The 26686-nt window shown below is 46.0% G+C and overlaps 2 protein-coding genes across 4 annotated transcripts in view; both read right to left on the bottom strand.

Annotated features, from left to right (window-relative positions):
- Nucleotides 1–610: 610 nt before the first annotated feature.
- Zdhhc23 (zinc finger DHHC-type palmitoyltransferase 23) lies at nt 611–14539 on the bottom strand. The gene is made up of 4 exons (XM_059277634.1): nt 14196–14539; nt 8284–8994; nt 6261–6428; nt 611–3510 (listed from the first exon to the last, which is right to left on the bottom strand). Exons 1-4 carry the CDS (start codon nt 14336–14338, stop codon nt 3243–3245), a joined length of 1290 nt encoding a protein of 429 aa, XP_059133617.1. The 5' UTR covers nt 14339–14539; the 3' UTR covers nt 611–3242.
- Nucleotides 14540–17314: 2775 nt separating this feature from the next.
- The window catches only part of Gramd1c (GRAM domain containing 1C), a 92321-nt gene continuing 82949 nt past the window's right edge, over nt 17315–26686 (bottom strand). For all 3 annotated transcript variants that reach the window (XM_059277638.1, XM_059277639.1, XM_059277640.1), the window contains 7 exons: nt 25709–25851; nt 24547–24650; nt 22953–23132; nt 21710–21767; nt 18743–18853; nt 18389–18494; nt 17315–17562 (listed from right to left, as the gene is read on the bottom strand). In XM_059277638.1, the coding sequence (XP_059133621.1) occupies nt 17482–17562; nt 18389–18494; nt 18743–18853; nt 21710–21767; nt 22953–23132; nt 24547–24650; nt 25709–25851 (783 nt within the window). In that variant the 3' untranslated portion in view covers nt 17315–17481. The remainder of the gene's footprint in view (nt 17563–18388; nt 18495–18742; nt 18854–21709; nt 21768–22952; nt 23133–24546; nt 24651–25708; nt 25852–26686) is intronic.

Below are 26686 nucleotides of genomic sequence, written 5' to 3'. Positions count from 1 at the left end.
GAGTGTGTGGTGGTGACGTAAGGGATCGGGACAGAATGGGTCTTTATGAAGCTCAGCCGTAAGCCGAAAGAGAGAACCTGCTTCCCTGAGTCACGTTTCTGAGGAGCACTTTCTCCCACGGTCAAGGGGCTGGTGGCTTAGCCACACTGGATGCTTCGGACAGCCCATTTGCAAAGGCCTGGCTCTTTTTTGTTGTTGTTGGTTGGATGGGTGGTTTTTTGGTTTTTTTGAAGACAGGATTTCTCTGTGTAGCCCTGGCTGTCCTGGAACTCTGTAGACCAGGCTGGCCTTGAACTCAGAGATCCACCTGCTTCTGCCTCCCAGGTGCTGGGATTAAAGGCATGCACCACCACTGGCAAGGCCTTGACCTTTTAAAGACTCCAGTTAAATCTTTTACCACCTGGAGAATACTAAGGCCTACAACAAAATCCCACAAACTGGAGCTCATAAGCAAGCTCAAAAGTCTAGGAATATATACTGAAGATGGCCTGGGGCCTAGTGGAGGTTGCTCTGACAACCCCTGGTTTCCTGTCTCCTAGAAACAGGCACTTCAGAAGGCTGAGTGTGTACTTCCTGTTTCCCCTCTATGAAGCAACAAGGCCAAGGCAAATTGAAGGTCTCACAAAGTGTCTTTGATCTTTGGGATCCCAGAAAAGTACATGTGTAAAAACTAAACCCGTCAAGAGGCAGTTTTCTTCTTAGGACTCTCCCATCTCTATGGCCGAAAGATGCCCATCCTGCAGAAATAGACAGTCTTTCCTAGGTTACAGTTCTGAGACACAAAGGGCCGCTCGGTATCGGGGAGAGCTAGAAAGCAGCGATCTGTCCATTATTGGAAAGCGCATGTACCCTGTTGTTCTCTCCTAGAGAGACACTTTTAGTAGGAAAGGGGATGAGAAGGCTGAAAGATCCACACAGCAAGGATCTTCTTACAGGTTTGACTTTCTTCTGAAAGCCATCAATCAGTTCTCCCGAAACATAAGCTTCGGGCTGGAGAGAGGACTCAGCAGTTGAGAGCACATGCAGCTCTTCCAGAGGACCCGGGTTCAGCTTCAGCACCCACAGCAGGTAGCTCATGGATGCCTATAACTCCAGACACAGACACACAGACACAGACACAGACACAGACACAGACACACACACACACACACACACACACACACACACACACACACACACACACACAAATAAAAAGAAAGTCTAAACAGAAAAGAAACTGAAGCATCTTCATTCCAGTGAGTCCCAGAGCCGACAAGGAATCCCCCCATCCATGTGAGGGGAACTGACCCTTGAGTGGCCAACTCTGAGAAAGGCAGCGGTCATTCCTCATTCTCCCAGTGACGGGTCTTGGTGTAGCGCTCACCATCACGTCACATCAGCACAGCTGCTGAAGATGAGGCAGGCTACAAGTACTGACTACACAACTTCTATATATGTCAGCAGAGCTAGAGGTTCCGAGTTGGCTAGATACCTGGCATTCAAGAGACATGAAAACTACCAATTTCTGCCCACGTAAGCTGTCTGACATTACTACCATCTCTCTTACCTAAAACCCACACGGAAATTAGTTGTATCCAAGCCAACTTTCATTCTAAATGAACGTCTGACTCTAGGCCAGGGACAGGTATCGCTGTAGAAGCTGCAAACACCCCCAGGCTCTCTCTGGCTAACCCCAGTAGAATATGGAGTCTATTGTTTGTTAAACAGTAGCTCTCTGGGGAGAGCAATGACACCCCTGGATGAAAATGTGGCCCCTGTCCTCAGGAGAGCCCTGGCTAACGGCCAGCCTAAGGGTGGTGGCACTCTGCACAGGACCAGGGCTAACTGCAGAGGCCCTGGGATTTCCTCTCGACGCTTATCAGCAGGCACAAAAGGGGGAAATGCAGCACTGTTTCCCCTCTATGAAGCAACAAGGCCAAGGCAAATTGAAGGTCTCACAAAGTGTCTTTGATCTTTGGGATCCCAGAAAAGTACATGTGTAAAAACTAAACCCGTCAAGAGGCAGTTTTCTTCTTAGGACTCTCCCATCTCTATGGCCGAAAGATGCCCATCCTGCAGAAATAGACAGCCTTTCCTAGGTTACAGTTCTGAGACACAAAGGGCCGTTCGGTATCGGGGAGAGCTGGAAAGCAGCGATCTGTCCATTATTGGAAAGTGCATGTACCCTGTTGTTCTCTCCTAGAGAGACACTTTTAGTAGGAAAGGGGAACAAGAAACAATGTGGATTGGGAAAGTGTCAGTCACCCAGAGAGAGTTCATGCCAGACAGAAGTTCCCATTTTGTGCTATAAACCTACAGCACTAGAAATACACGCACATAAAAAAAAAAAAAAAATCAAGCCCTTGATATTAATCAGCCTCCCTAGCCAGGAAAGAGGGTAAAATGGTTCTCACAGGACAGTCCCTCCCCTTCCGGCCACCAGTGTGCTAGCACCTCACCAGGTGAAATGTGGAAGGAAGGAAACAAAACATTGTTTGTTAGAATTACAGTAAACCTAAAATGATACATTAATAAACACTCACTTCAATTTCTGCCCACGCCACACCGCGTGGATAGTCATTATCCCTTCGTCAGCTGCCCTTCTCAAGACGAGACGACCAGCATCAATCTCTTATCACCTCTGACCTGTGAGAACAAGGTCTAGCACTTCAGGAGAAGTTCTATAACATCGTAATATTGGCTTCAGTATTCTGATCGACAAGCAGTCTGCTTCAGTCTTAGGGATTCCCTAATAACACCTGATACCTCCAAATGCCTGAGTTGGACCGGAGTGCTTTCCAGGTCCCTCCTCAGGTGGCCCTCGTGGATGCTCCGTGAGGTAGCCAGGCAGCAGAAGCCCCCATCCAGATGAACCTGAGACTTGGGAAAGTGACTACCAAGGGGTCATATGGCTATTAAGAATTGAAAGGAGGGCTAGGAACTGTCCTTTGAACTAATGCTTTTCCTCAGTTGAATGGACAGAAACTCCTTCTGCTGGCCTGTGCATGAGTAACCCACATCCTTTGCAGCTTCAGCAAGGTGACTGGAAAGGAATGGCTCTACTCTTGCAGCTTCTATTCAAATCCCTTAAGTCAGGAAGTCAGAAGAAAAATCTCCTTTTCTTCAGTCCTTTCTTCAAACCTGAGCATGGCCCTGCAGTACCTCTGAGAGGAGAGTGATGACGGTGAATCCTGCGTGGACACTGAAGTGTGAAACGGAAGGACAGAGAAAGGAGTGTCCCTCAGAGCTGCACGGAAGGCACTTCAGACAATGTCCTCGGCAGGGGCATGGACCGTGTGTGCGCCCAGGGTGGAGAACTGGTACCAGTTGCGCAGAAAGCCCCTGTTGTACTGGCCTGTGTCCACGATGAGCCCACAGAGGAGCCGGCGGCCTGTCTTCTGCCGAAGGGCCTGCTGGACTTCCCTCTCGGTCACGTTGTAGCTGATGTTTATCAGCTGGATGAGGAAGATGTAGGCCATGCCCGCTGTGATGATCACGGAGTACCACACACAGGTGAAGGACAGAGCCGAGCTGCGTTGGAGAAAGGAACCTTTCTGAACACTTATACTCCTTAGTAAGGACCTGAGTATCCTCTCCAGTCCCGATTAGAGGATATCATAGTAGCCTCAGAATGCTAATGCCCAGTTGAACCCTTTTCCCCTCTGGATTGCTAGTACGTATGTTTCTAGCATGTTATATTTAGCAAAGATTGTTTTATTATACTTGCAGCACGTGACAGCAGGTATTCAGCACCTGTTGAATGAACGAGCGATTCCTGGGTTGTGTCTAACTCCCGAGGAAGCAGAGGTTCCAGATCATTACTGGTGTCCTCTAGGAAGCTGGAGATGGAAATCTAAGAACAGGACTAATGTTCTGTGTGCGGTCCAGTGCTGACTGAGCACTACAAGGACAACTTTCACCATTAACAGCCCTTTACTTATATGTAGGAGCCAGGCTGGAGCAACGGGCCAGGGTTTAAGAGTGCCTGCTGTTCTTCCAGAAAATGTGAGGGCAGTTCCCAGCACCCTAGGGAGTTAGCTCACAACCACCTGCAATTTCAGTTCCAGGGGCTCAGATGCCCCCTTCTGGCCTCTGTGAGCAGCCACACATACTTGGCATACATTCACAAAAATAAAAAGGAGCTGTATGAACCTAACATTTCAAACCAAATCACACAGGGCAGGAAAACATCTTCCAGGCTCCTTCATGAACTGTGGGCTGGGGCTGCCTGTTAGCATAATCAAAGAGCAGGTCATGTTCATTTAGACATGCACAAGTGAAGAGTGGGAAGAGATCACGGGCTCTTTGTCAGCATTCAGACCCACTTCTCGGAATCCTGGCCAATAAACACATCACAGCCTGGCCCGCCTAGTTCCTGATGTCATCCTATGTTCGGTCCCTTTAAGAAAGAACTCCTCCCCCTTCGCTCTCTCTTCCCCCTCACCACAAGGTAGTGCACACCTCCCCCCTCCTTTCTCTCTCTCCTCTCTCTCCCTATCTTTCTCTTTCCCCCACCAAATAAAACTCTCCACTGAGTGCTGTCTGCATGGCGTCTCTGTCTCTTACCCACCGTGGGGCACCATGGCTCCACCCGCCAAGGCCTCTCTCACTTTATCACAACACTCTTCATTTGCAAAGTTAAACAGGACCTCACAGATTACAAATCCAAAACTTCACCCTAAGCTGAGGTGACAGCAATCACTGCATAGACTGGGGTGAGAAGTAATGGTGGGACCAGGCACCCCATTACCCCACAAAGCACAGACTCTTTGTGTTACATTTATCACCCTAGTGTTGGCCAAGACTATCCACATGTCTAGAGCAGAAAGTTACCACAAGAAGGGAGGGCTAATAACCTCTCTAAAATATCTGTAATATCCAAACCTGGAGTGGGGTTCACACAGACTAATAAGAACTAACAACACACAGGGTGCCTGGTAGCTGTGGGGGGGCCCAAGACAGCTTGACCACACAGCTGCCATGAAGGCATAGAGGCCTAGACACAGCTTCTGTGACAGGATTACTGGTAGGCAACACCCAGACCCAAGAAAAGCCATAAGCTGACCCCGCCTAGGGAGGGCCTGCACTGAGGGGGAAATACCTGACATTCCAAACATTCCTAGCACACACCTGTATCCCTAGACAGATGTCAGTCAACCAGGGTCCTGAACCCTGGAAATCCCCTCACCCCAACCTCTGCTATGATAAAAACCTCACGTTGCCAGAGCTCGGGGCTCTCTGCTCTGACCACTGCCTCGGACAGACAGAGAGACCAAGCTCCAAGCTTAAAATATGGGATTCAGTCTCCGTGGTGGGCTTTTGAGAATCCCCGCAATTTGGGCACAACAATAGCAAAAGCAGAAATTGCTCTGGAGAACAAGGAGTGAGAAGGAAGAAGAGAACCAAAGAAACAGTATGGGAGGGAAGCACCCTGGGATGGGGGCGGGGGAGGGCAAGAGCACCTTTGGTGTGTGGGAGTGGGTGAGGGTCGGGGGCAAGAGCACCCTTGGTGTGTGGGAGTGGGTGAGGGTCGGGGGCAAGAGCACCCTTGGTGTGTGGGGATGAGGGGGAAAACCACCCTTGGTGTGTATCAGATCTGTGGGAGTGGGGGAGGCAAGAGGACCCTTGGTGTGGGAGGGTAGGAGGAGCAAGACCAGCCATGAGAATCCCACTTCCACCACTGCATGGGAATCTGTACAGTTTATAAATGGATTCCCACCTAATGACGCCTAAGGAATCTTGACCTAGATAACACAGTAATCATGAGTGGTGAATTTAAAAAAAAGAAAGAAAGAAATTAGAGCAGAACAAACCATGAGAGGTTAGAGAGAAAAGACAGGTTACAGAGACGTGAGCAACTCTCAGAAGGCTCCCCGCTGCGACCACAGACGCCCGGAATGTCTCCGCTGCGGGAGTTCCCGATACAGCCAAGGCCTGTTTGTTTGTTTGTTGAGACAGGATCTCTCTATGTGGCCCTGACTGTCTTAGAACTTGATTTGTAGAAGCAGCTGTCCTCAAACTCAGAGAGATCCACCTGCTTCTGCACCCCAAGTGTTAGGATTAAAGGTGTGCGCCATCAATGGGTGCTTCTGATAATCACCCTAGAACACACCCACAACCCCTGCACAGCTTGGTTGGCAATTTTAGGGATGCCCAGCGTCTCCAAAGCCTGCCCTATGCTTTGATTGAGAACAGCTAACTTGGGAGCAAATAACTGCCTGTTTCCGGCAACAGTGATTACTTCCCCGCTGGCCCTCTTAACGGAGGGTTCCACAACTTACCTGTAATTTGCGTAAACTCCAGGACAGTAGAAGAGGGCTGTGAAGAGGCTTCTATCCCTACAAATGGTGTTCAAGGTCAGCGATATCCCGTACACGGAAGTGAGCAAGAAGATCAAAAGGGCAAGTATAAATGCTTGATGATTTGATTCTCCAACGCAGCTGTTTATCCTCAAAACAGCAGAGGGGAAAAACACATTTGAAAACGTCTCGGATATACAAGATATATACCCACACAATATACAAGAAAGCCTTTAAAATAGGGACAGTAGGAACTTCAGTTATGAAACACTAAGTCATCCTAGTTTTCAATTTTAGGGAAATAAAACCTTTTCTACTGTGTGACAAAGTCTTATCTTTTCTATGGAAGAGTAGAACTATTATCACTTAGTTTAGAGCCATGACTTAAAAAAAAAAAAAAAGCAGCAGCCAGCTAACAAATCAGCCATCTAGATACAGAGCTTATACATATATGAACATATATAATTAATACATATGCACATGTGGGTTTTTTATGTGGTGCTGGGGATTGAACCTGGTTCATTGTGCATGTTAGGCAAACACTTTATCATTGGGCTACACCCCAGCCCCTGTTTCTAAATATTACTAAGTGAGGTCTATCACCCAGCTATGAGGAAAGTTGAGATTAAGCAGTTATGAAAACTGTAAAAGTACAGTCAGAAATACTGGACAAAATTGGGAAATACGTTAAGTACATATGAAGCAACAAAGGGATCCAAAGCAGTTGAAACTAGGGTGCAGCATGGAGAACACGATATTATGAAGCCGGTCAGATAAAAAAATAGTCCTATGTCATGGGCTCTGTCAAGGCAGGCAGGGTACACAGGCCACCACTCTTCTGCCCAAGCATCCCAGGATGTTCACTGGCAAGAGGTTTCCTACAGGACAAACCGTCAAGATTCTGCAAACGAGCATTTGGAAATGGGCCAACACATCACGTGCACATGCACACAATGGGGATAAATGGCAAGTGTAAAACTAAAAACAGCCCTTTACACTTAACGACAAGTCCCAGGAAAGAGGTGTCCCCATCCTAGGGCCATGCACTTGGCCATTTCAATACCCTCCGAGCATTCCCTATACACTCTCCTGTTCTCGGCAGGCCTAAAGTGCAGTTCATTAACCAGAACTGCCCCAAGAGCAACACAACGGCACACCTGCTACTCACAGCATTCACAGCTGAGTCCTAACATCCCTTCAGCATCACTCGGTGAAATTTTAGATGCTGTTATGGACCTGACGTGACTTTCCTTGTCACTAGCCAGCTTGAAGGTACAAAACAAAGCCCGTCTCCTGGCAGGTAACCAATAAAGGGATATCTGATAGGACCTCAGCTACAATGGTGAGCGGAAATCCCTGTGTGCATCAAATGACTAAGGATGTACACAGCAAGAACACAGTAGAGTCACTTGAAAACAGGGACCGCATGTGCTCGTAGGTGAGCATGCGTCTACACTTGCATGTGGAAAGAGAGGTTGATGCTGGTGTCTTCCTCAATCCTCCTCCACCTATTCTCTGGGGCAGGGTCTCTCACTGAACCAGCAACTTGCTAACTCAGCTAGATGGGATGGCCAGCAAGCCCCAGTGATTCTCCTGCCTCTGCCTTCCCGGTGCTGGGTTCAAAAGCACATGCCACTACACACGGCCTTTGCATATGAGTGTTGAGGAGAAATGCAGGTCCTCATGCTTGCCTGGCAAGCATTTTACCAACTGAGCCATCTCCACAGTCCCTGATACATTCTTCTTGTTTTAATCAACAAAAGGAAAATTGGAAGGAAGGGGGGGGCTCCCCAAGTTTTTCGTCTGATCTCTTTCAGGAAATTGAAGGCACTAAATCTGTGAAACTCAAAAAACCTGATGACTAAGCGGGAACATCCTCACAGCCTACAAATATCTGCAAGGTGTAAAACTGGGAAAAAGAGACGTTTTAGGACAGCACAAAGGAAGATCAAACATGGGGAGGCTATGAATTTAGTTTCTGGGCTTCCAGATTTTTCCAACATACCAGACACAATGATGATCCATTCTCCTTACACAGATACCACATATCCGGCAATGCCATGCCCGGGCGGGTCGTACTAGCTGGCACTTGGCACACCAGTCCTCCTTCACCTTGGCAGGGCTGTCAAGTCCCACCCTGGAGGAGCCCTTGATATCATCCTTCAGCGTGCGGTTGTTGAGGCTCCCCGAGGTATCTGTTCCAGGGAACCCTTTGGTCTTCTCCTGCCCTTTTCTGATGGGGCATTCGATCTGGCTGTTGCTTGGGGATCTGTCATTGCATGCTGGATTGCTGAGGTAGCCTGGATCCTTCTTGGCTCGGTACAAGGCTAAGAGTATTAGGAGTAGCCCGCAGGTCAGAAGAGCCAGCTGAGCAGGCCCTACACGCCCTTTGGGAACCACTTCCCGCAGGAACACATAGTACATGTAGCCCAGTGAGAACAGTCCAAGGCTCAGGAAAAACAGTGTCTGCTCTTTCCTTCTGTGAGTGAGGTAGTAGTACCAGAGCGCCAGCACGGGAAGGGAGGTCAGAACCACCACCCCCAGCAGGAAGTGCCAGGAAGCCACGTGAAGGAAAACCGGCAGAAGCACGAGCGGCGGGACGATGCTAATGTTAACTTTCTTGGCTCCTCTAAGCCAAGGAATTCGGAGGCGATCAGAAATGGTATCTGTGATTCTTTCGCAAGTCTCTGGCCGCACTGATTTACAGGTAAGCCATCTATTCAGAGAGAGCAGAAGAATGGGCGTCATGTGGATTTGTGAATTAAAAACTACAGGGCCCCAGATGTCAAAGAGCAGCATAAATGGTAAGACACCAAAAGCCAACATTTTATTCCCTCACTACTAAACACAAGCTTTTCAGACTCGTGTATCCTTTTTATATAGGAAGATAATGTTTATAAACATAACGATCGGCATTCTTCCTTAAATACGCAGGTATATGCACATATTCCATACAAATGTCTAGACCTGAGTGGGTGTACACTCAAGTGAATCTTTAAAAAAAAACTGACAGGGAGAATTCAAAAAGTATCAGGTGAGTGGCCATGATCTTCCACTGAACTCTTAAAAGCTCAGGGCACAGAGATCAAAGGGGGCTTAGTGGAAAGGTGTGGTCTGTGCTTAAACTTTGATGGTCAGCTAGCAAAGAAGAAAGGGGGTGTTTCAGCCAAGAGAAATGGGTGCAGTTCAGAGCGTGCCCTGGGCCCTGGGAGTGAAGCGGGCTGTCACAGACAGGAGTCTGCATAAGCAAGGATGAAGAAGAAACTAAAATAAACCCACTGACTCCAAAGAACAGTGTCTGCTGACTGCGCACAGTTAGGCATGCTGCTGTGTGAACGTTCCAATTTTAAAACCTAACCCTTAACACCTGAGTATTAAGTGATGAGGCTACTGGGCATGGTGGCACACACCTTTATTTACAGTTGCATGAAGGCCTGCGGCAGGAGGATTACTGATCCCAGCCATGGAAGGCCAGAGTCAACAATATAGTGAGAGCTTCAGGAGGGTGGTCTTATAAGAGGTGATGTGGTCATGACAGGAAGTCCTCAGGGATGGGATTAGACCCTTTATAAAAGAGGCTAAACGACGTAGCAAGAAAGCACCATTTATGAGGTAGGCGGCTGAACTGTGTTCGTGTCCTAGCGTTTTGTAGAAGGTAGGATTGAAGAACAAGGGACTGAATATTGATAGGAGTCTCTAATCAAAGCGTTCAGGGTGCCGCACAATTTCTCTGGAATTCTTATGCTCACATGTGAGTAAAGAGATGAGAGGCTGGGGAGATAGATGCCCAGTGGGCAATAGGAGGTCACGAGTCTGGATTCCCAGTACCCATGTCAAAGGCAGGTCTGATGATATGTATTTGTAACCCCAGCACTTGGGAGGTGGCAGTGGATCTCCAGAGCTCACTGGCTAGCCAGTCTACCCAGTCAGTGAGCTCCGGAGTCAGTGAAGAGACCATCTCAGAAATTAGGGTTGGGGATCAATTGCAAAAGACATCTGACACACCTTTGGCCTACACATAAATACATATACAAACAATAATTCATAATAATAATAATAATTAATAATGATGGGGGCTAGGAAGACGGCTCAGTTGGCAAAGTATTTGCATGACAGCAGGAGGACTGAGTTTGGATCCCCAGCACTCAAGCGACATGGGGCTAGCAAGAAGGCAATGGGTAAGGGTGCTTGCCACCATGGCTGATGACCTCAGTTCAATCCCCTCAGGGTCCACACGGTGGCAGGTTGTCCTCGGACCTCCACATGAAAACCATGGGACATGCATGTACACACAGGCACATACATTATGGAAATAGAGAGGCATGGTGCTGTGAGCTTGTAATCCTACTGCTGCACTGGGAGCAGCAGACAGGAGGACTCCGGAGATGGCTGGTCAGCTAGTCTGGCCAACTGAGGAGCTCTAGGTTCAGTGAGAGGCACTGTCTGGAAAAAAAAAAAAAATAAGGCAGAGAAACAATTCAGAAAGACACCTGACGTCAACCACTGTCCACAAGGAGCACACATGTGCACATACACATACAATACACATAACACACACACACACACACACACACACACTGACTTGAAAGACATAACGTATACAGCCAGGCGGTGGTGGCACATACCTTTAATCTCAGCACTCAGGAGGCAGAGGCAGGAAGATTTTCTGTGAGTTCGAGGCCAGCATGGTCTGCAGAATGAGTTCCAGGACAGCCAAGGCTACACAGAAAGACCCTGTCTCAGAAAGCAAAGAAAACAAACAAACAAAAGGCATGATGCATAACCAAAGAGGAAACAGAATCTGAAGATCTGGAAAGTTCTTGGCCTTAGCCGGTCTAAACGATAACAACTGTGAAGCCTGTGTGAGAGTGCATCATAAGATCACTAGGGCTTGGCCCTGTGCTACCCATCAAGACAACGAGAGGATGACCCCTAAAACAGTTTGAAGGCTGAGGCTCCACTCCTACCATAAGCCTAGAATGCTTGGGCCTCGATGACACCATGGTTTCACAGGAAATGGCTCAGAACGCCCATGAAACCTCAGGGCTCGCTGCCTAGTACCCCATCAAGTCTCTACTCCCTACATTCTAGTGTAGCATCTCACAGAAACCCCAGGTGTGGCTCCTGAGAAGGCTGAAGGACATCAGTAATAAACTTGGGCAGCATCGTATGTTCCCAATCCTACAGCCCTACAGAATACAAGAGCTGTGGGGGCATGGCTATATCCAGGTAGATGTCAAAGAATGTTCCAGAGAACATCAAGGCTGAGGCCAAGAAGTACCACAGAGCGGAGTCACCCCATGGAGCCCTCACTAAGGTATTGTCCTGTGTACCCATGGGCATGGGACCACTGCAGAGAACCTCACTAGGCAATGCCTGGTAAAGCTGTAGGGGAAGAACTGACCAAGACCCCAGAAATGGTGGACCTAGCAGCCCACAACCTCTGTGTAGGCACAAGACTCTAACACATGAAAGGTGCGTGGTGAGCTGTATGCTTAGGGGCCCGACTTCTAGTTCAGTGTGTCTGGAAGGTGGGCTATACAGTCAAATATTATCTTCAAGACTTGTATCGTTACACAGAGAAACCCTGTCTCCAAAAAACAAAGACTTGAATCGTAAATACGTCATTTGCCCTGTGGGAATGGGACCTGTCTTCCCCGGTTTCTTTCCCATTTCTCATTTTTGCCATGGGAATTGCTTTTCAATGAATGTCCCACTATTGTGTTTTGAAAGTATGCAACTGTTACTTCCTTTTTTTCTTTATTCCCCCCCCCCCCCCCCCCCCCCGCCCCAAATAGGGTTTCTCTGTGTAGCTTTGGAGCCTGTCCTGGAACTCACACTGTAGACCAGAGACCAGGCTGGCCTCGAACTCACAGAAATCCCGAGTGCTGGGATTAAAGGTATGTGCCACCACTGCCTGGCTATTTTTATTATTATTATTTTATGTGTACGTGTTTTTTACCTGCATATACGTATGTGAATCGTGTGTATGCCTCATGCCCACTAAGGTCAGAGGAGGGTGTTTGGATCCCTTGGGACTGGAATTATAGGCAGTTGTAAGCTGCCATGTGGATGCTGGGAATTGAACCCCGGTCCTCTACAAGAGCAAGAAGTGCTCTTAGCCTCTCTTTTGCCCACAGCCTTTTATGCACAGGCCCGTAGCTGAAGGACACTGCATAAGTCCTTCATGAGTTTCTCCTGTTTCTGATTTAGACAGTGTCATTCAGACCACTGTCCAGACTTAACATGTCTGTGCTGACACTTGCACAATTAACTATTTGAGGTTGTTGGTATGTAAGGAACATATTTTTTGATTGTGAAGACATTCATTGGAGGGGGCAAAGGTAGACTGCTAAGACCTGAATATCTGTAGCCCACTAAAATTCATCACAATACAATCTTATTAAGAGGTAGGGCTTTTAGGAAGTGATGGAGTCAACAGGATAGAGCATGAATGAGATTAACATCCACACGAAAGAAGACCAAGGCAGGCAGGTCATCCATCCCTTTTGCCACGTGGGGATGTAGCAAGATGATGCCGTCTATGAGGAAGAGGGTTCACACCAGATACTAAATCTGCCAGCACTTCTGACTTGGATTTCTCCATCTCCAGAACTGTAGGCAATCCACTTCTATCACTTGTACCCACTCTGAAGCATTTTGTTGCAGCAGCCTAAGTGGACTAAGACAGGCAAGAGAGTTAAGGTAGTTTAGGTGAAAAATCACTTTGGACAATTGTTTTGAGCAGGACTCAACTTGAAAGTGAACGGGGGATGATTACCTGGAGTCACAGGGCAGCAGGGTCAGTGGGGACAGGGAAGCCTGTCTCCAGGGAAAAAGGGAGACATGGCGGGGAGGGGAGAGCTCGGGGGACAGCCCAGGTTTCAAGGGCTAGGAGAGGGGAAGAGTGGGCAAAGCTAATGGAAAAGCCACGGTCCTGAGTGGCAGCCATTATGGAAACAACATCATTTCTCCACTCATTAGTGCAAAGTGCTCTCTTTTCTCAGTATGGATTTTAGACTAAGTCTAAAGAAGCTATATTTAAGGCTGCCTACAAAAAAAGACAAGGAACAATTATAAAGAGGTTACGGGCTTGAAGAGAAGACAGCAGTGATCCCCAGGGGAAGCTTTTTTCATGGCTAGATTAACAATCTACAGTAACCGTGACTTTGTAACCAGAAGGGGCTGCTTCTGGGAAAAGCTTGTCTCCAACATCCCTCTTCCTCTCACATTATGCTTTCCATAAGCAGACATTTAAAATATATTTTTAGAAAAATGGCTCAAAGCAGTCCATTGCTGCTTGATACAAAATGTTTCTCATTGACGCTAAAAGGTATCCTTCTAGATAGCAGTTTCCATCACTGATTTGGTGGTGAAAATAAAGGCCCAAAGACAAGACAATACTACAATCAAGATGGTATTAAAACAGTGTCTGTGGGGTGTACATGACCTTTCTTCCTGGAAACGGGGGGGGGGGGGGTAAACCAGGCAGAAAACCATCTTTCAACCTCCAAGACCCATGTGACCAAGTGAGAACGGTCCCTTGCATGGACTCCACTAAGATCACTGAGAATATAACAACTTTCCTGAATGTTCATTTAAACGTGCGGTTTGGGCTGGTTTGTGTTCCTTAGCACATTGAATTTCCCACTATCCCTTGTTCTGCATGTTCTCCCCATCGTTACCCTTCAGAAAGAAAACCCTTGAGTCCTCATGGACTGAACTGGACAGCTGTGGACGGCTACATACCTCATTTTTATAAAATCTTCACCCGACATCAAAAACAATTCTCTATTTTAGATCCTCCGGAATAGAATCAAAAGCAAATTCTAGCATTCTGGATGGTAAACTTGAGAGAAGATAACGGTAGGTCTCGGCAGAACCAGCGGGGTCAGCCTCTGAAAACGGTATGCTTACCTGTCACAGCCTTCATCGAGGTCTTGACAGTCACACAAACAGGCAGCCACGTGGTTCTTTTCCCCATTTCGATCTATATACTCACAGCAGCACAGGGGCTCCAACTCGGGTTCCTCGGTTTTCTTTTTTTTAACTGGCTTCATAGTGCCCTTCAGTGTTTGCACCTGTCACCATGAGGCACAAGAAGCTCTCAGAAGGTAAAGGTGGCAAGAACTCAACTCACATCCTGTAAACACATCCTCGCTTGTGATTAACGCCAACGCCTGAGCAATAAAAAAAAATAAAATAAAAAATAAAAAAAAAATGAAAAGAAAGGGGGGAGGGGTCCTGTTTCCATCAGGTTTTTCTGGCTCCGCATGTCCTGAAAGGGGGCTCCTTGATTCCTGGGGCTATGGGTATCTTCACCTCCCCTTCCCAGCCGGGCTAGCAGCATCTGGGTACCAGCCGTTCCCATGGCGACGGCCGACCACGCGGCCCGGGACAGCCGGGCTAGGGCGGCCCAGTTCACCTGCGGGTGCCGGCTGGGTAGAGCCGGGCGGTCCCCACCCCGAGGCTGCGCGCCGGGGAAACTCACCCTCGCAGGTGCCGGCAAGCGACGCCCCGGCGCTGCGACCATCCACCCGCCCCGGGCTTGCCAGGAGTCCCCCGGCAGCCCCGAGATCGCCGTCCAGCCCCACTCCGAGCCAGGCGCTCCGAGGGCGTGGGCGGGCCTGGAGAATGACCTTGGCTGCGAAGTTACCTGCCCTCCGACGAAGGCGGGGACCGGGAGGAGGACCGGCTCCTCTGGGCGCGGCTGCGTCTCGGACCCAGCACCGCGGGCTCGGCGGTTCAGGGCGGAGTCGCCCACCTGTGTGCACCGCCGGTGCGCGCGCCCCTGCCTTCGCGATCCAGTCGCCCCCGGCCGCCGCCGCCGCCGCCGCCGCCGCTCCGCAGGTCGGCGCGCGCTTCCGGGTGCCCCGCCCCCGGCGCCGGGATCCCGCCGCCCGCCCGCACGTGCGCCGCCTGCCCGCGAGGCCCCTCCCCCGCCGCGCTCCCCGCCACCCCGTACCTGCGCGCCGGGGCCCCCCCGGGGTGCTGGCAGGAGAAGGGACCAGACCCAGGGGTTCGCGCGCTGCGTGCGTTCGCCGTTCGCCGGCCACCAACCGTCCCCCTGCGCCCGCAACAGGCGTTGGGTTCGATCTGCACCGCCCTGTGCTGGGGTGCCACCCCACAAGTCGCCCACCTGCCCTTTTAGGCCAGCTGCTGCTGCTCCCAGGTCCCGGCTTATCCAACTTGTTCACGCTCTTGAGTCCTGGAGGTTGGGTCTGCCTTCCAGCCAGCCAGGCCTCTCTGGTACTTGTGCTTCAGAAGTCTGCGCATTTGCAGTGAAATTGCCCAGAGACACCTCTCCGGGTTTTATAGCGGCACAAATCTGTGAGAACTGTGGGCCTAGATACAGGTTTTCACTACCCCAGGCTTTCTAGGTGTGGTTTGGCTTTTAAGCAGAAACAGAAGAAAAATGACAACTTTTTAGATATTGGGGATTTTATTGAAATCAGACTACATCACAGATTCAGGTTTTATTAATTCTGCATACACATTTCATCTTTTATATACAAAGCAACGTTGGTGATCTTTGAGGTATAGTTTGAGAGAAACCACAAAAACGTTCACTTTGACAGTTAACATTTTTCTAAATTTAATAATTTCAAGTTTCTCATCCAGTCACTCTTGCTCACAGCTAGATACTTCATATGTCCTTAACAAAAAGAAAATAAACGGGCGTTATTACTCTGCACCCTCTTGCAGGTAGATTAGTTGGGATTGGTCCAGAGAAACCCACTTCCCTCTAGTCAGTATTTTCTTTCCTTGCAGGCATCTCAGAAATGTTGTTAGCCATGCCATTTGGCTCTGGTGACACTGGGGAAACATTCCGCTAAAGGTAATGGTTGTTCAAACAAGAAGAATATATGCCCGGGGTGGTGGCGCTCACCTTTAATCCCAGCAGCACTCAGGAGGCAGAGGCAGGCGGATCTCTGTGAGTTCGAGGCCAGCCTGGACTACAAGGCAAGTTCCAGGACAGCCAGAACTACACAGAGACACCTTGTCTCAAAACAAACAAAACCATGTAGTATGTGTGCATGGATGTGCATATTCCAAAGAAAGACCTCTAGAGAACAAAACAATAAATATGTCCTGAACTTTTCCTAAATGCTGAGGGTCGGAGCTGATTTCAAGTCAGGTCACCAAGTCCTTATTTTCACAAACCTCTCGTGCTGCGATAAATGCCTAAGAAGCTTTCCTGAAAGCCCAAGCTTGTGTCTCGTAACTTCAGTGTGCATGTACCCTACAGGCTTTATTGTGGAGCTCAAGTACCCTCACAGCCTTTATTGTGGAGCCTAGCTTATAATTTGCCAACAAGACAAGCTACACACACGTGTAAAGAATGAAAAATGATAGATTATTTTCAATCAGATGGGTCACTTCCACCATGGGCACTGCTAAGCTGAATCCAAGCTGAGTCCATGGGTTCATCTGACCCTTCATGAAATGCCCAGATTTTATCATAATCTTCTGGCTTCTAAAATTAAAAATAGTTAAATCTGAGTATCGGTATCCTACACACTGCCTTCTCCTAAATTACTGTCCTGTTTGATATATGAAGAATAATCTCACCTTTGGAACATATAAGGGGTGTGTGTGTATTCCTTCAGTAAGATACGACATGGCCAATGAATCTTTCAGACAACACAGAGGTTCAAAGGGTTTGACCACTGACCTTGAATGCCAGATCCATGAAGAGACTGTAGTATTTAAAGATACAAACCTGGAATGTACGTGCCTAGAAACTGACCCTCTAAAGTGAGAAATGATTGAGGGGTTTCTTCTTTAGCTTTTTAGGCTCTTAAACGCAGCGATGAACACAGCCCACAGGACACACAGGGAGTCTGTGCTAACAGATAAATTTAAAGGGTCAAGTTACAAGCCTCAGTATAGAAGAAAAGCCATCATGTGCAGGGTGGCTCCCTTCCCCTTTTGTGGCACAGGACTTCAATTCTAAAATATATTTCATGGTTCACTGGAGAAATTCACAGCTTAAAAATATCTATAAGAAGTGAAAAGACAGAGTCTTAAGGCTATTGGAGGGTAATCACCAAGTAAATGTTATTTAAATAAGTTCTCCTAGTAGAAATCCGGCAATAAAAATATCAGAAATGTTCCTATGACAGTGACAGTTTTCATGATCGATTTCCTTCCAGATGTTGTCTTCTAGGTCCAGGTGTCTCTCTGATTGTTCATCTCAACACTAGCTCTCCACAGCCACCCCGGTCTTGTTCCTATTTAGTAAGTCAAAGGTTTTCTGAAGCATAAGGAGTGAACTCTTCAGCTGTAAATAAAAGGGTCAAAAATCAGACTTCAATTCCTACTGGTTATTTTACTACAAAAGTAAAACACTGACCACCAATTGCCTGATTCTCCTGTATCTGCTGCGTGAATTCTACAGCGTGCTTACCAGGTGCTGGAAGGCTGCGCTTTCCAGGGAGTCCATCTAATTATCCAAAGGGAAAGGTTTGTTTTCTTAGATGTTTCTCAAGGCTCAGCAGTCTCTTCACTCTCCCTCCCCTGAACACCTCGAGCCCCGCAGCTAAGCCACATCTTCCTAATCCATCCAGCATCCCCTTCACAGTTCTAACCCTTACCTATACCTACCGGCCCCATATAACCTTCCCCGAAGACCCTGCCTCTGGACTCCGGGAGTGCTACCCTACTTCCCACTTCTATCCTACTTAACTTTGTACTTTCCAAAACAGATTTGAAAACCTATTGGACGATTGACTTCTCTGATAAGATTGGAAGCAACGTGAGACCAAGAAATATATCTTCTTCCTTACTGTATTTGTTCATCTGTTCAACAAACCTGGTGTATCTGTTTCATGCTGGGCCCTGTGCTAAACATGGAGCACACAATGCTGAGTCAAAATGTTCCTGGAACTAGTCACAGAGAACACAGGGTTGAAGGATAGGATAATTTATAGGTATGGTTATAGAAGAAGAACAGAAGGTTTCTCTTTTCTATAAGGCCTGGTCAACCACTGAGAGGATGATAAAGTGGGAGGAGAGAGTTACTAAGCAACTGTGGAGAAGGTACATCTAAAGAGGACCAGCTGAGGACCTGCCCATTCACACCCCTGGGGAACAGCAGACTGGCCTACCTGTTCCAACATCACTATGGAATCTTGGAGCACTCCTTTTAAACGGTGGGCCTGATCTTTGTTCTTTTGAATATTTTCTGTTCTTGAGAACCTATCAGAGGCTAAACTGGAAGAAAAGAAAATCTTAAAAATCATGAAAATAGCTTATTTACAGAAATTATTGTGCCCCGTGGATTGCAAACAAAACACAAAATCAAACCCCGCCACCACCACCCCTGCACAAAATAAAAAATAAAAAAATGATAAAACTAAGCATGTATGACTACAAGATATAGCAGACCAGAATTTCTAAAATTAAATTTTCTATGATGAAACAGGTGGTGGAAACAGCCCGGGCTGGGGTGGGGTGCTTACTTTAAAGATTTCTCTTCTTGGAGGTGGAGCCGGTAGAAGGACTGAGCGGCGTGTTCTATCTTTGACAACTTCAGAAACAGCGTCACGTTCAGCAGAACTAGCAAGAGCAAACTGTGCAGAGGAGATGGCAGCTGGTTAACCCGCACTGACCTGCTGCTGCAGGCCTCTCTGCAGAGGTAGCCCCGCTCCCAGAGAGGGCAGGGGCAGGAGGAGCTACGGTGATTCAAGACCACAAGGCAGCTTGGTCTACAAAGCCAGACCCCACCCCAACACTTCCTCCACCACCCAAAATGAAGAAAGTAAAATAACGTACATGCAAATACTCCCAACTGTATATGATCTAGACCATTTTCTCGTTACTTAAATAAATTATCCCCATTTCATCATATAATTACCTTCAAATATTACATGGGTGTCAAAGACAATGATGGAAAATGACGTGTGATAAGAAAAGTCCTTGAACAACCTCAGCTCACTGGTTGCCTCTGACCCTTGTCCTCGTCTCTGCTGGAATCCCAGCCAGGGTTGTGCAACCCAGTTTAGAAATCTACCAGGTAAGCTTCCAGGGTCTATTTTTGGGTTATGTTGGCTTAAGCAATTACACACCATAATACTGCATTTTAAAAATGAAATGAAGATCAATATGCAGCTGATTTTAGGGACATCACAACGTTATCTTTTATTCCCAGTGGAAGCAAAAAAAAAATGCATATATATATATTTTTTTAGCAAGACTCCTTGTTAATCTTGAACAAAGGAAGTACCAGATAAATCTAAATATATATTAATAATGGTAAATATAAAATTTTACATGCAAAAGTAATGTTTTGTTTTTAACAGCAGACTTTCAAATTAATCCAGACCTCATTCCACATGTATACAAACTGGTAAGTAGTATCATATGTCTTTACTTATTTTATTTTGTTAAAAGATTTACCTGCCTCAAATTAGACCTATTGGGTCTGAGGGTATAGCTCAGTGACAGAGTTCTTACTTAGCATGGACAGAACCCTGGGTTTGATTCCAAGCAGCACAGAAAATGGAAAAGTATATAGATACATATGGTGTATGAAAAAACTAAAAGTAACAAGAAAATCAAGTCTGTGAAATTATCATGGCACTGAAGTGATATATGTACACACACACACACACACACACACACACACACACACACACGCACATACATACACACACACACACACACATACACACTTCCGTATTTGAATGTAAATGTATTTTCCTGCAAAGTAATATAATGATATTTGTCATCTAATAAACTGACTTAATTATAATCTGAAAACCCTTTCTAAAACTCAAAGGGAGATCTGAGAGCACTGGTGTATGCAGACTGTCCCAGCCTAAAGGAGGCTGAGGCAGGAGGATGATGAGATAGTTCAAGGCTAGCCAAGACTTTCTAGTAAGCCCCTATCTCAAAAAACAACAAACACTAATAAGGATAACAAATATTTTCTGCTTATTGTGAAATCTGTAGTAAGGAAAAGTAGCTAAGAGCTTCATTCCAAAAATTATCACCCAATCTATCATGGAGTCAGAACCATTCATATAACCAAGGAACTCCCTCAAGGCTCACACGCAGCCATGTACAATTTAGAGCTCAGCAGGGCAGTGGTGGCCCATGTCTTTAATCCCACCACTCAGGAGGCAGAGGCAGGCAGATCTCTGTGAGTCTGAGGCCAACCTGGCCTGCAAAGTGAGTTCTAGGACAGGCTCCAAAGCTACAGAGAAACCCTGTCTTGAAAAAACAAAACAAAAGAAAAAAGAAAAGAAAAGAATTAGAGCTCGTAGATGAACCTTGCTAGCTAGGTTCCTATAGTGCACCAGAAGCTTCAGACTAATTGCTTAATATTTTTCATGATATGATGCTTAGATCACTCATTTCAGAATAACCTAGAGTATGCACTTTAAAATTCATCACTAGCAGCTGGGTGGTGGCGGCGCACGCCTTTGATCCTAGCACTCGGGAGGCAGAGGCAAGCAGATCTCTGTGAGTTCCAGGACAGGCTCAAAAGCTACACAGAGAAACCCTGTCTCGAAAAACAAAACAAAACAAAAATTCATCACTAGCTGCTCTTCCAAAGAGCACAGATTTGATATCCAGCACACACGTGGCTGCTCACAACTGTCTCTAACTCCAGTCCCAAGTTATCCAACACTCTCTTCTGGCCTCCATAATCACCAGGCATGCATGTGGTACACAGAAAGGCATGCAGGCAAAACACCCAGACACATAAAAATAAATTTTAAAAATTGTTAAATGTTTAAAAAAATTTCTGATCAATATTCAAAGTCTACTGAATCAACCTTTGAGACCAGGGCTGAAAACTCTGCATTTTAGCAAACTCCAAATGATTCTTATTTGCATAAAAAACGAGAACCACTGATCTATTTAGACAAAATAGAATGATATTATTGGAATTTTACTAACATGTATTTTCTTTAAATTTATGGGACTTCCCATAAAAACCCAGAGTTCATAGCAATAAGTCAAATTGTTTTTTTAATGCTTAGTGTATTTTATATTCTGTCAAATTTTACAATTCTGAAAAATCATGCATGAAATCCTATCACACCAGAACCTATAAGACTGTTTTTATAGGTCAACAATAGTCAATAGTGGCCATTTCTACCCAGTAAAACACAAATGCATCACTGTTGAGATGGCTCAGTGGTTAAGGACACTGGCTGCTCTTCTGAGCTCTGGAGTTTCATTCCCAGCACCCACATAGCAGCTCACAACCTCTGTAAATCCAGTTCTGAGGGATCCATGCCCTCTTCTGTCCCCCATAGGCACTGTACACACAGACACACAGACAAAGCACTAAGATAAGAATAAACATAAGAAATACACATAAGATAAGAATAAACTATTAAATGCCTTCCAGTTCTCTCGGGAACTATTTAAAAACAAATGGAGCTATAAACCAAGTAAGTACATCGGATACTCACAAAACACTCATCACCACAATCAGAGCAGTGTCACAGCTATCCACGGTCTTTCTCTTTCCTGTAAGTGAAAGGTGAGAGCGAGCACTGTGAACATTATTGAAAATTAATAATCACCTGAAATTAACTGAAAAAAAGACGTCATTTGTAAAGACAAAATGATTTACAGTAAAGTCTCTATACTTAAAAAAAAAAAAAAAAAAAAACCTCATGGTACCCTTGGTAAAATGTGAAACAAACCTAAAAGGAGATAACCCATGGCAATTCTTTGAGATATGTTACAAATTAATTTACTATGAAATTAAATAATTCAATACATAATACATAATAGACAGCTAAGTACTATTTCTGCTAAGAACAGTTGAGTTGATATACAGTGTTTCTCTCCTTAAAAAAAAATCACCAATCGCTGTGACCTAAACCTTTACATTTCGAAATCAAAAAGCCATTGATCTTAATCAGTGGCTAGACATAGTTACACAAAACTAAACATACAGTGGGGGCTTGATAATGTGAGAGCGTAGGAAGGGTTGACAGATTTAGACCTGTGAGGGGGCGGGAACGGCAGCAACAGTGAGGAGTCTGCAAGACTGAAAGTCAAGTTCCGTCTCTGCAGTTAGCCTAGGCTAGCCCCCAACACTACACTTGACGTTAAACATCAGGTATCTGTATGTGTTAAGCAGGATATAATCAAGTGAGCTGTCCAGAAGCTTGAGTTTAGTGACTCATGTTGGGGACGGCAGCCAGCTGGACAGCAGAGACAGTCTGAAGGGGCAGCTCTGAGCAGCCCCAACCAAATGCTGTTATGAAGGGATTTGGTACAGGGCCACCAGACTTGAGATTTTATTTAAATATCATTTATTTTTTCTTTTTGAGGCAGCATCTCAGTACGTAGTTCTGGCTGCCTTGGAACTCACGAGGCAGACCAGCTGGCCTCAATTTCACCGAGATCTGCCTGCCTCTGTCTCTGTGTGCAGGGATTAACGGCACGGCACGTACCAGTACAGCCGACCTAAAACGTTTAAATGCTCTGTGGGCCAAATATACTCTACTGGCCATATGCCTGCCATGTCCCAACTGTTCCTTTAGGGTTCTATAGTAGCTGTTGTTAAGAAACTCAGAGTATAATAAACATTACCAAAAAGGAGAGAAAGGCAGACTTCCTTAAGTGACATTCTTCATGAATAAGAGGCACCTCATGTATCCTCAGGGTAAAATCTTTTGTCTGTTTGGCAGAGACAGCTACCTGTAATGTCCCCTTTGGCCTCGAAGCCCACATCTATAGGGGAACGCGGGGAGGGCAGCTTCGGAACTGTTTCTGTGGTTGTTCGGTTCAAGGTCCGCCTTCTCCGTCGTAGGTTACTGAGTTTTCCAGGGTCTTCAATGGATTGATTTGACACAGACTCTTCCACTAATAAATCTGATTCTAAGACGAAAATTTTAAAACAATAGGATAAGGAGGAAGCCGTCTCAACCATAAGACCCAAGTAGTGTGTGTGTGTGTGTGTGTGTGTGTGTGTGTGTGTGTGTGTGTGTGCCCACGCATGTGTGCATGCACAGGTGTGCTTGTTTGAGCCTTGACAATCTTTTCTAACCATATCTTAGGTTTTACAGATGAGATTCAAACTTTATTCTTAATTAAAAGCTTTAGAGAGTATAATGGCCCTATAATGAGGCTTCATTATTCTAGGAAGAATGTGTATCAATAAATGATGGGATCATCCGTGGAAACTTGCTACGTGCTATATTAAATATTAACATAATGGCTTCAGTTATGGAAACAACAGCTCTGCACACTTCCATGAGATCGTTAGAAAGGGTTCCGAGACAGGGTCTAGTGTGTCCTAACCCCAAAGCAAAGAGTAACGTGTAGAAGTTCTAAGGTTTGGAAAGAAACATTGGCAAAGGGAATCTTCAAACAACCTAAAAAGCTCATTTTTGTCATCGATTTCAACCCTTTCCTTTCTCAGTTTATTCATCGAAAGCTCATTACCCAGTGGCCCAGCTAATGTTTAAGCTTCATTTTCTCTGCTGCTGCTGAGAAGTTTAATAATGAAGCAGTCAAAGGGAAAAGAGCCAGAGGACAAATGACCAGCAGAATAAACCATGCAGCCTAAGTCGCTTGGGCCAATTGGCCTCCAGCTTTTCTTTCAGTAAAATTAATTATGTTCGCATATGTGCGGTGCTCCCTTGTGTATATATTAAGAAATATCCCAGCTCAACAGCTGCATTGCTTCTCACGGTCAGCCACCAGTGTCCACCTCCACCAAATCCATATATAAACAGAGCACCATTGCCAAGCGGGCCCACCCACGTAAGCCCAGGAAAGCTGCAGCCAAGAGGACAGCTGTGGTCTGGGGCTCTGCAGATGTGAGAGAGGGACAGGTGGGTCTATACCTAGTTTTGTAATCCCTCGCTGGGGTCAGCCTCCCGGCCCCTTGCAAAGGCAAGCAGTGTGTGATCTTGGACAAGTCCCTTAGCCAGACTGCTTTGATTTCCTCTGGAGTAAAATGGGGAAACCCAATCACAGCTATACTTCACAGGGCTGTTATAAGTATGAAATGTTAACACTATGATGTACATTTTAATTATGGGATGGGCATATAATAAGCATTCAGTAAGTGCTGTTAGAGCAACCATAGCTGACATTTTAAAAGCCTGCAATCGACAGAGCAAGTAAGGCGCTGAAGCCACTTCAGTGAGTCCCTCCAGGGCATCTCCTGGCCCTCTCCATGTCCTAATGAAGAACAGCCCATTTGCTAGTAAATGTGACCTTGATTTAAAACAAAACAAAACAAAAAAATGAAACAACAAAGCAGATCCATCAACACTTTACAGACCAAGCTGTTTGAAATAGTTCTCCAGTGAACTCCAGGAATTCTTCTCAATTAAAGACTTGATAATGCCCCATGGTTGTTTTCTGTATTTCAAGTCTGCGGAAATTCTGAGAGGATGAGAAGGAAAAAATATTTTTTTAGAGACAGACTTTAGGCAGCAGAAGAAATCAGGCGCATTCAGGGGAGTGTGGCCATAGACTACCTCAGCTATCCCACTGCAATGAAACGTAAGATTGCTTTCTGTGGAAAGCCGAAAGAATGAAATGTCATTACTATTATAAAATAATGTTTGTTCTTCTTTAAAAAGCCATTATGAGCTGCTAATAAACCTCATCAAATGGTAATACTCTCCCCTCACCTAAATAGCAATGAAGGCTTCAATAAATGCCAAGAAATTAAGCTGGCGGTGGTGGTGCACGGCTTTAATCCCAGCACTCAGGAGGCAGAAGCAGCTGGATCTCTGTGAGTTCGAGACCAGCCAAGTCTATAGAGTGAGTTCTAGGACAGTTAGGGCTACACAGTGAAACCCTGTTTTTTGTTTTGTTTTGTTTTGTTTTAAAAAGAACAAAAGGAAAGGAAAAGGAGGGAGAGTGGGAGGGAGGAAGGAAGGGAGGGAGGGAGGGAGGGAGTAAGGGGAAAAAGGAGAGACAGGGAGGGAGAAAGAGAGGGAGAGGGAGAGAGAGAGAGAGAAATTAAATACATTTCTAAGTGCCTGGGAGGGGGCAGCAGATCTCTAGTGATCACACACTAGTTGGAATTAAGTCTATAAATTAGCACCAAGCAAAGCCTATGCTGGCCATGGCTCCACAAGGCACCAGTATTCTTCACTTCCCACTGCAGCAGGGTCCTTGCTGCCCACCATGTGTTCCTTTGGAACTCTGGCCCCTGTGGCCCTTAGACTGGGTCACGTAACTGGTTGTGGCCAATTCTACACTTTTTCTTCCTGTGTCAACTGAAGGACACTTGTTCTAGACTGTGTAGCCCAGAATCTCAAGCCTTTATCAGTTTCAGTCTTGAGTGAGGATTTCCACCTTTCTCCTGACCACTTCTGGCCACGTCATTTAGGCAAGAAGTAAAGGCTTTGTTGTGCTTGACTAAGACTTCAGGGCTAAGGTCACACAACATAGCGTAGTCTACTTTAAACCATGCACTAGCAACACCTCACCTCAGCTTGCATCTCTGCTTTGCAGATCCGACAATACAGTATCGAGTCAGCGTATAGAAGTAGTCATGGTAGGGAACATCATGTGTCAGTACTTCTGCATCTACTAAATAAAATTGTGCTTCCCGACTTTCTTTATACAGTGTCTGCCAAAATAAGATAGAAACGCTTACATGCATATTTTCAATATTTTTATGTTCTCAGCAATTTAGAACATATATGCTGAAGTTCCTTCTCACAAATACAACAGACATCAAAAATCTTACGACAAGCTGGGGCAGAATGAGAAATAAATCACATCATCTTTCTGTGTTTATTGGCTACAATGAGTTGTAAGTTAAACATTAAATTGACAATTTAAAAATCAATTGAATAATACAAGGGCCACAACTCGCACGTTCAACAAAGCTTAACAAAACCAAATGTCATCACAGGAAGGAAAAAAAAAAAAGCAAAGAAGTGGAGCAACTGGACAGAACATCACTTTCCCTCAACAGGATTTGGGGCATGTGTCAGCTCAGCCTTCCTCATTTTGACCACTCTCGTACCCATCCTTGAAGGAGGAAGGCCTGGCTTCTAAGTTTATGGAAGACTCTCCTACACCAAAATTCTGATCTCTTCCTGTCTATGTGACAATCTACTGAAATGTTAGGAAAGATAAGGGAGTCACATTTGCTTTGACATGGAGTCACATTTGCTTTGACACTGATGGAGAAAACCTTTAACAGCACACCACCTTCGGGTGTTCACAGCCGTTTGCAAGGTACCACACATCACAATCTTTCTGCTCAGACTGGCCCAACACACGCCACTCTAAGCCAGTGCCGCACCAGTCCTGCAGAAGAGTATGGCTTGTACTTAGTTTTTCAAACTCCTATGCTTTCCCATACGTTACAGCAGCCACCTAGCTCTTTGGCTTTCCCCCTGACACGATCCTATAAATTAGATTTTAGAAGTGCTCATTTTAAAATCTTCTATTAT

This window comes from Peromyscus eremicus, chromosome 12, assembly GCF_949786415.1.
Source record: "Peromyscus eremicus chromosome 12, PerEre_H2_v1, whole genome shotgun sequence".
In the NCBI taxonomy this organism is placed as follows: domain Eukaryota; kingdom Metazoa; phylum Chordata; class Mammalia; order Rodentia; family Cricetidae; genus Peromyscus; species Peromyscus eremicus.
Note: the sequence above shows the minus strand (reverse complement) of the source record. Positions and strands in the feature narration are given on the sequence as shown.

What these genes read in the sequence shown, in the direction of transcription:
- Zdhhc23 (XM_059277634.1), bottom strand. Translation starts at nt 14,338, where the DNA reads ATGAAGCCAGTTAAAAAAAAGAAAACCGAGGAACCCGAGTTGGAGCCC. An exon ending in CTCGATGAAGGCTGTGACAG is followed by an intron (nt 8,995 to 14,195) that starts GTAAGCATACCG and finishes CTCTCTGAATAG; the next exon opens with ATGGCTTACCTGTAAATCAG. An exon ending in ATGGATCATCATTGTGTCTG is followed by an intron (nt 6,429 to 8,283) that starts GTATGTTGGAAA and finishes TGCTGTTTTGAG; the next exon opens with GATAAACAGCTGCGTTGGAG.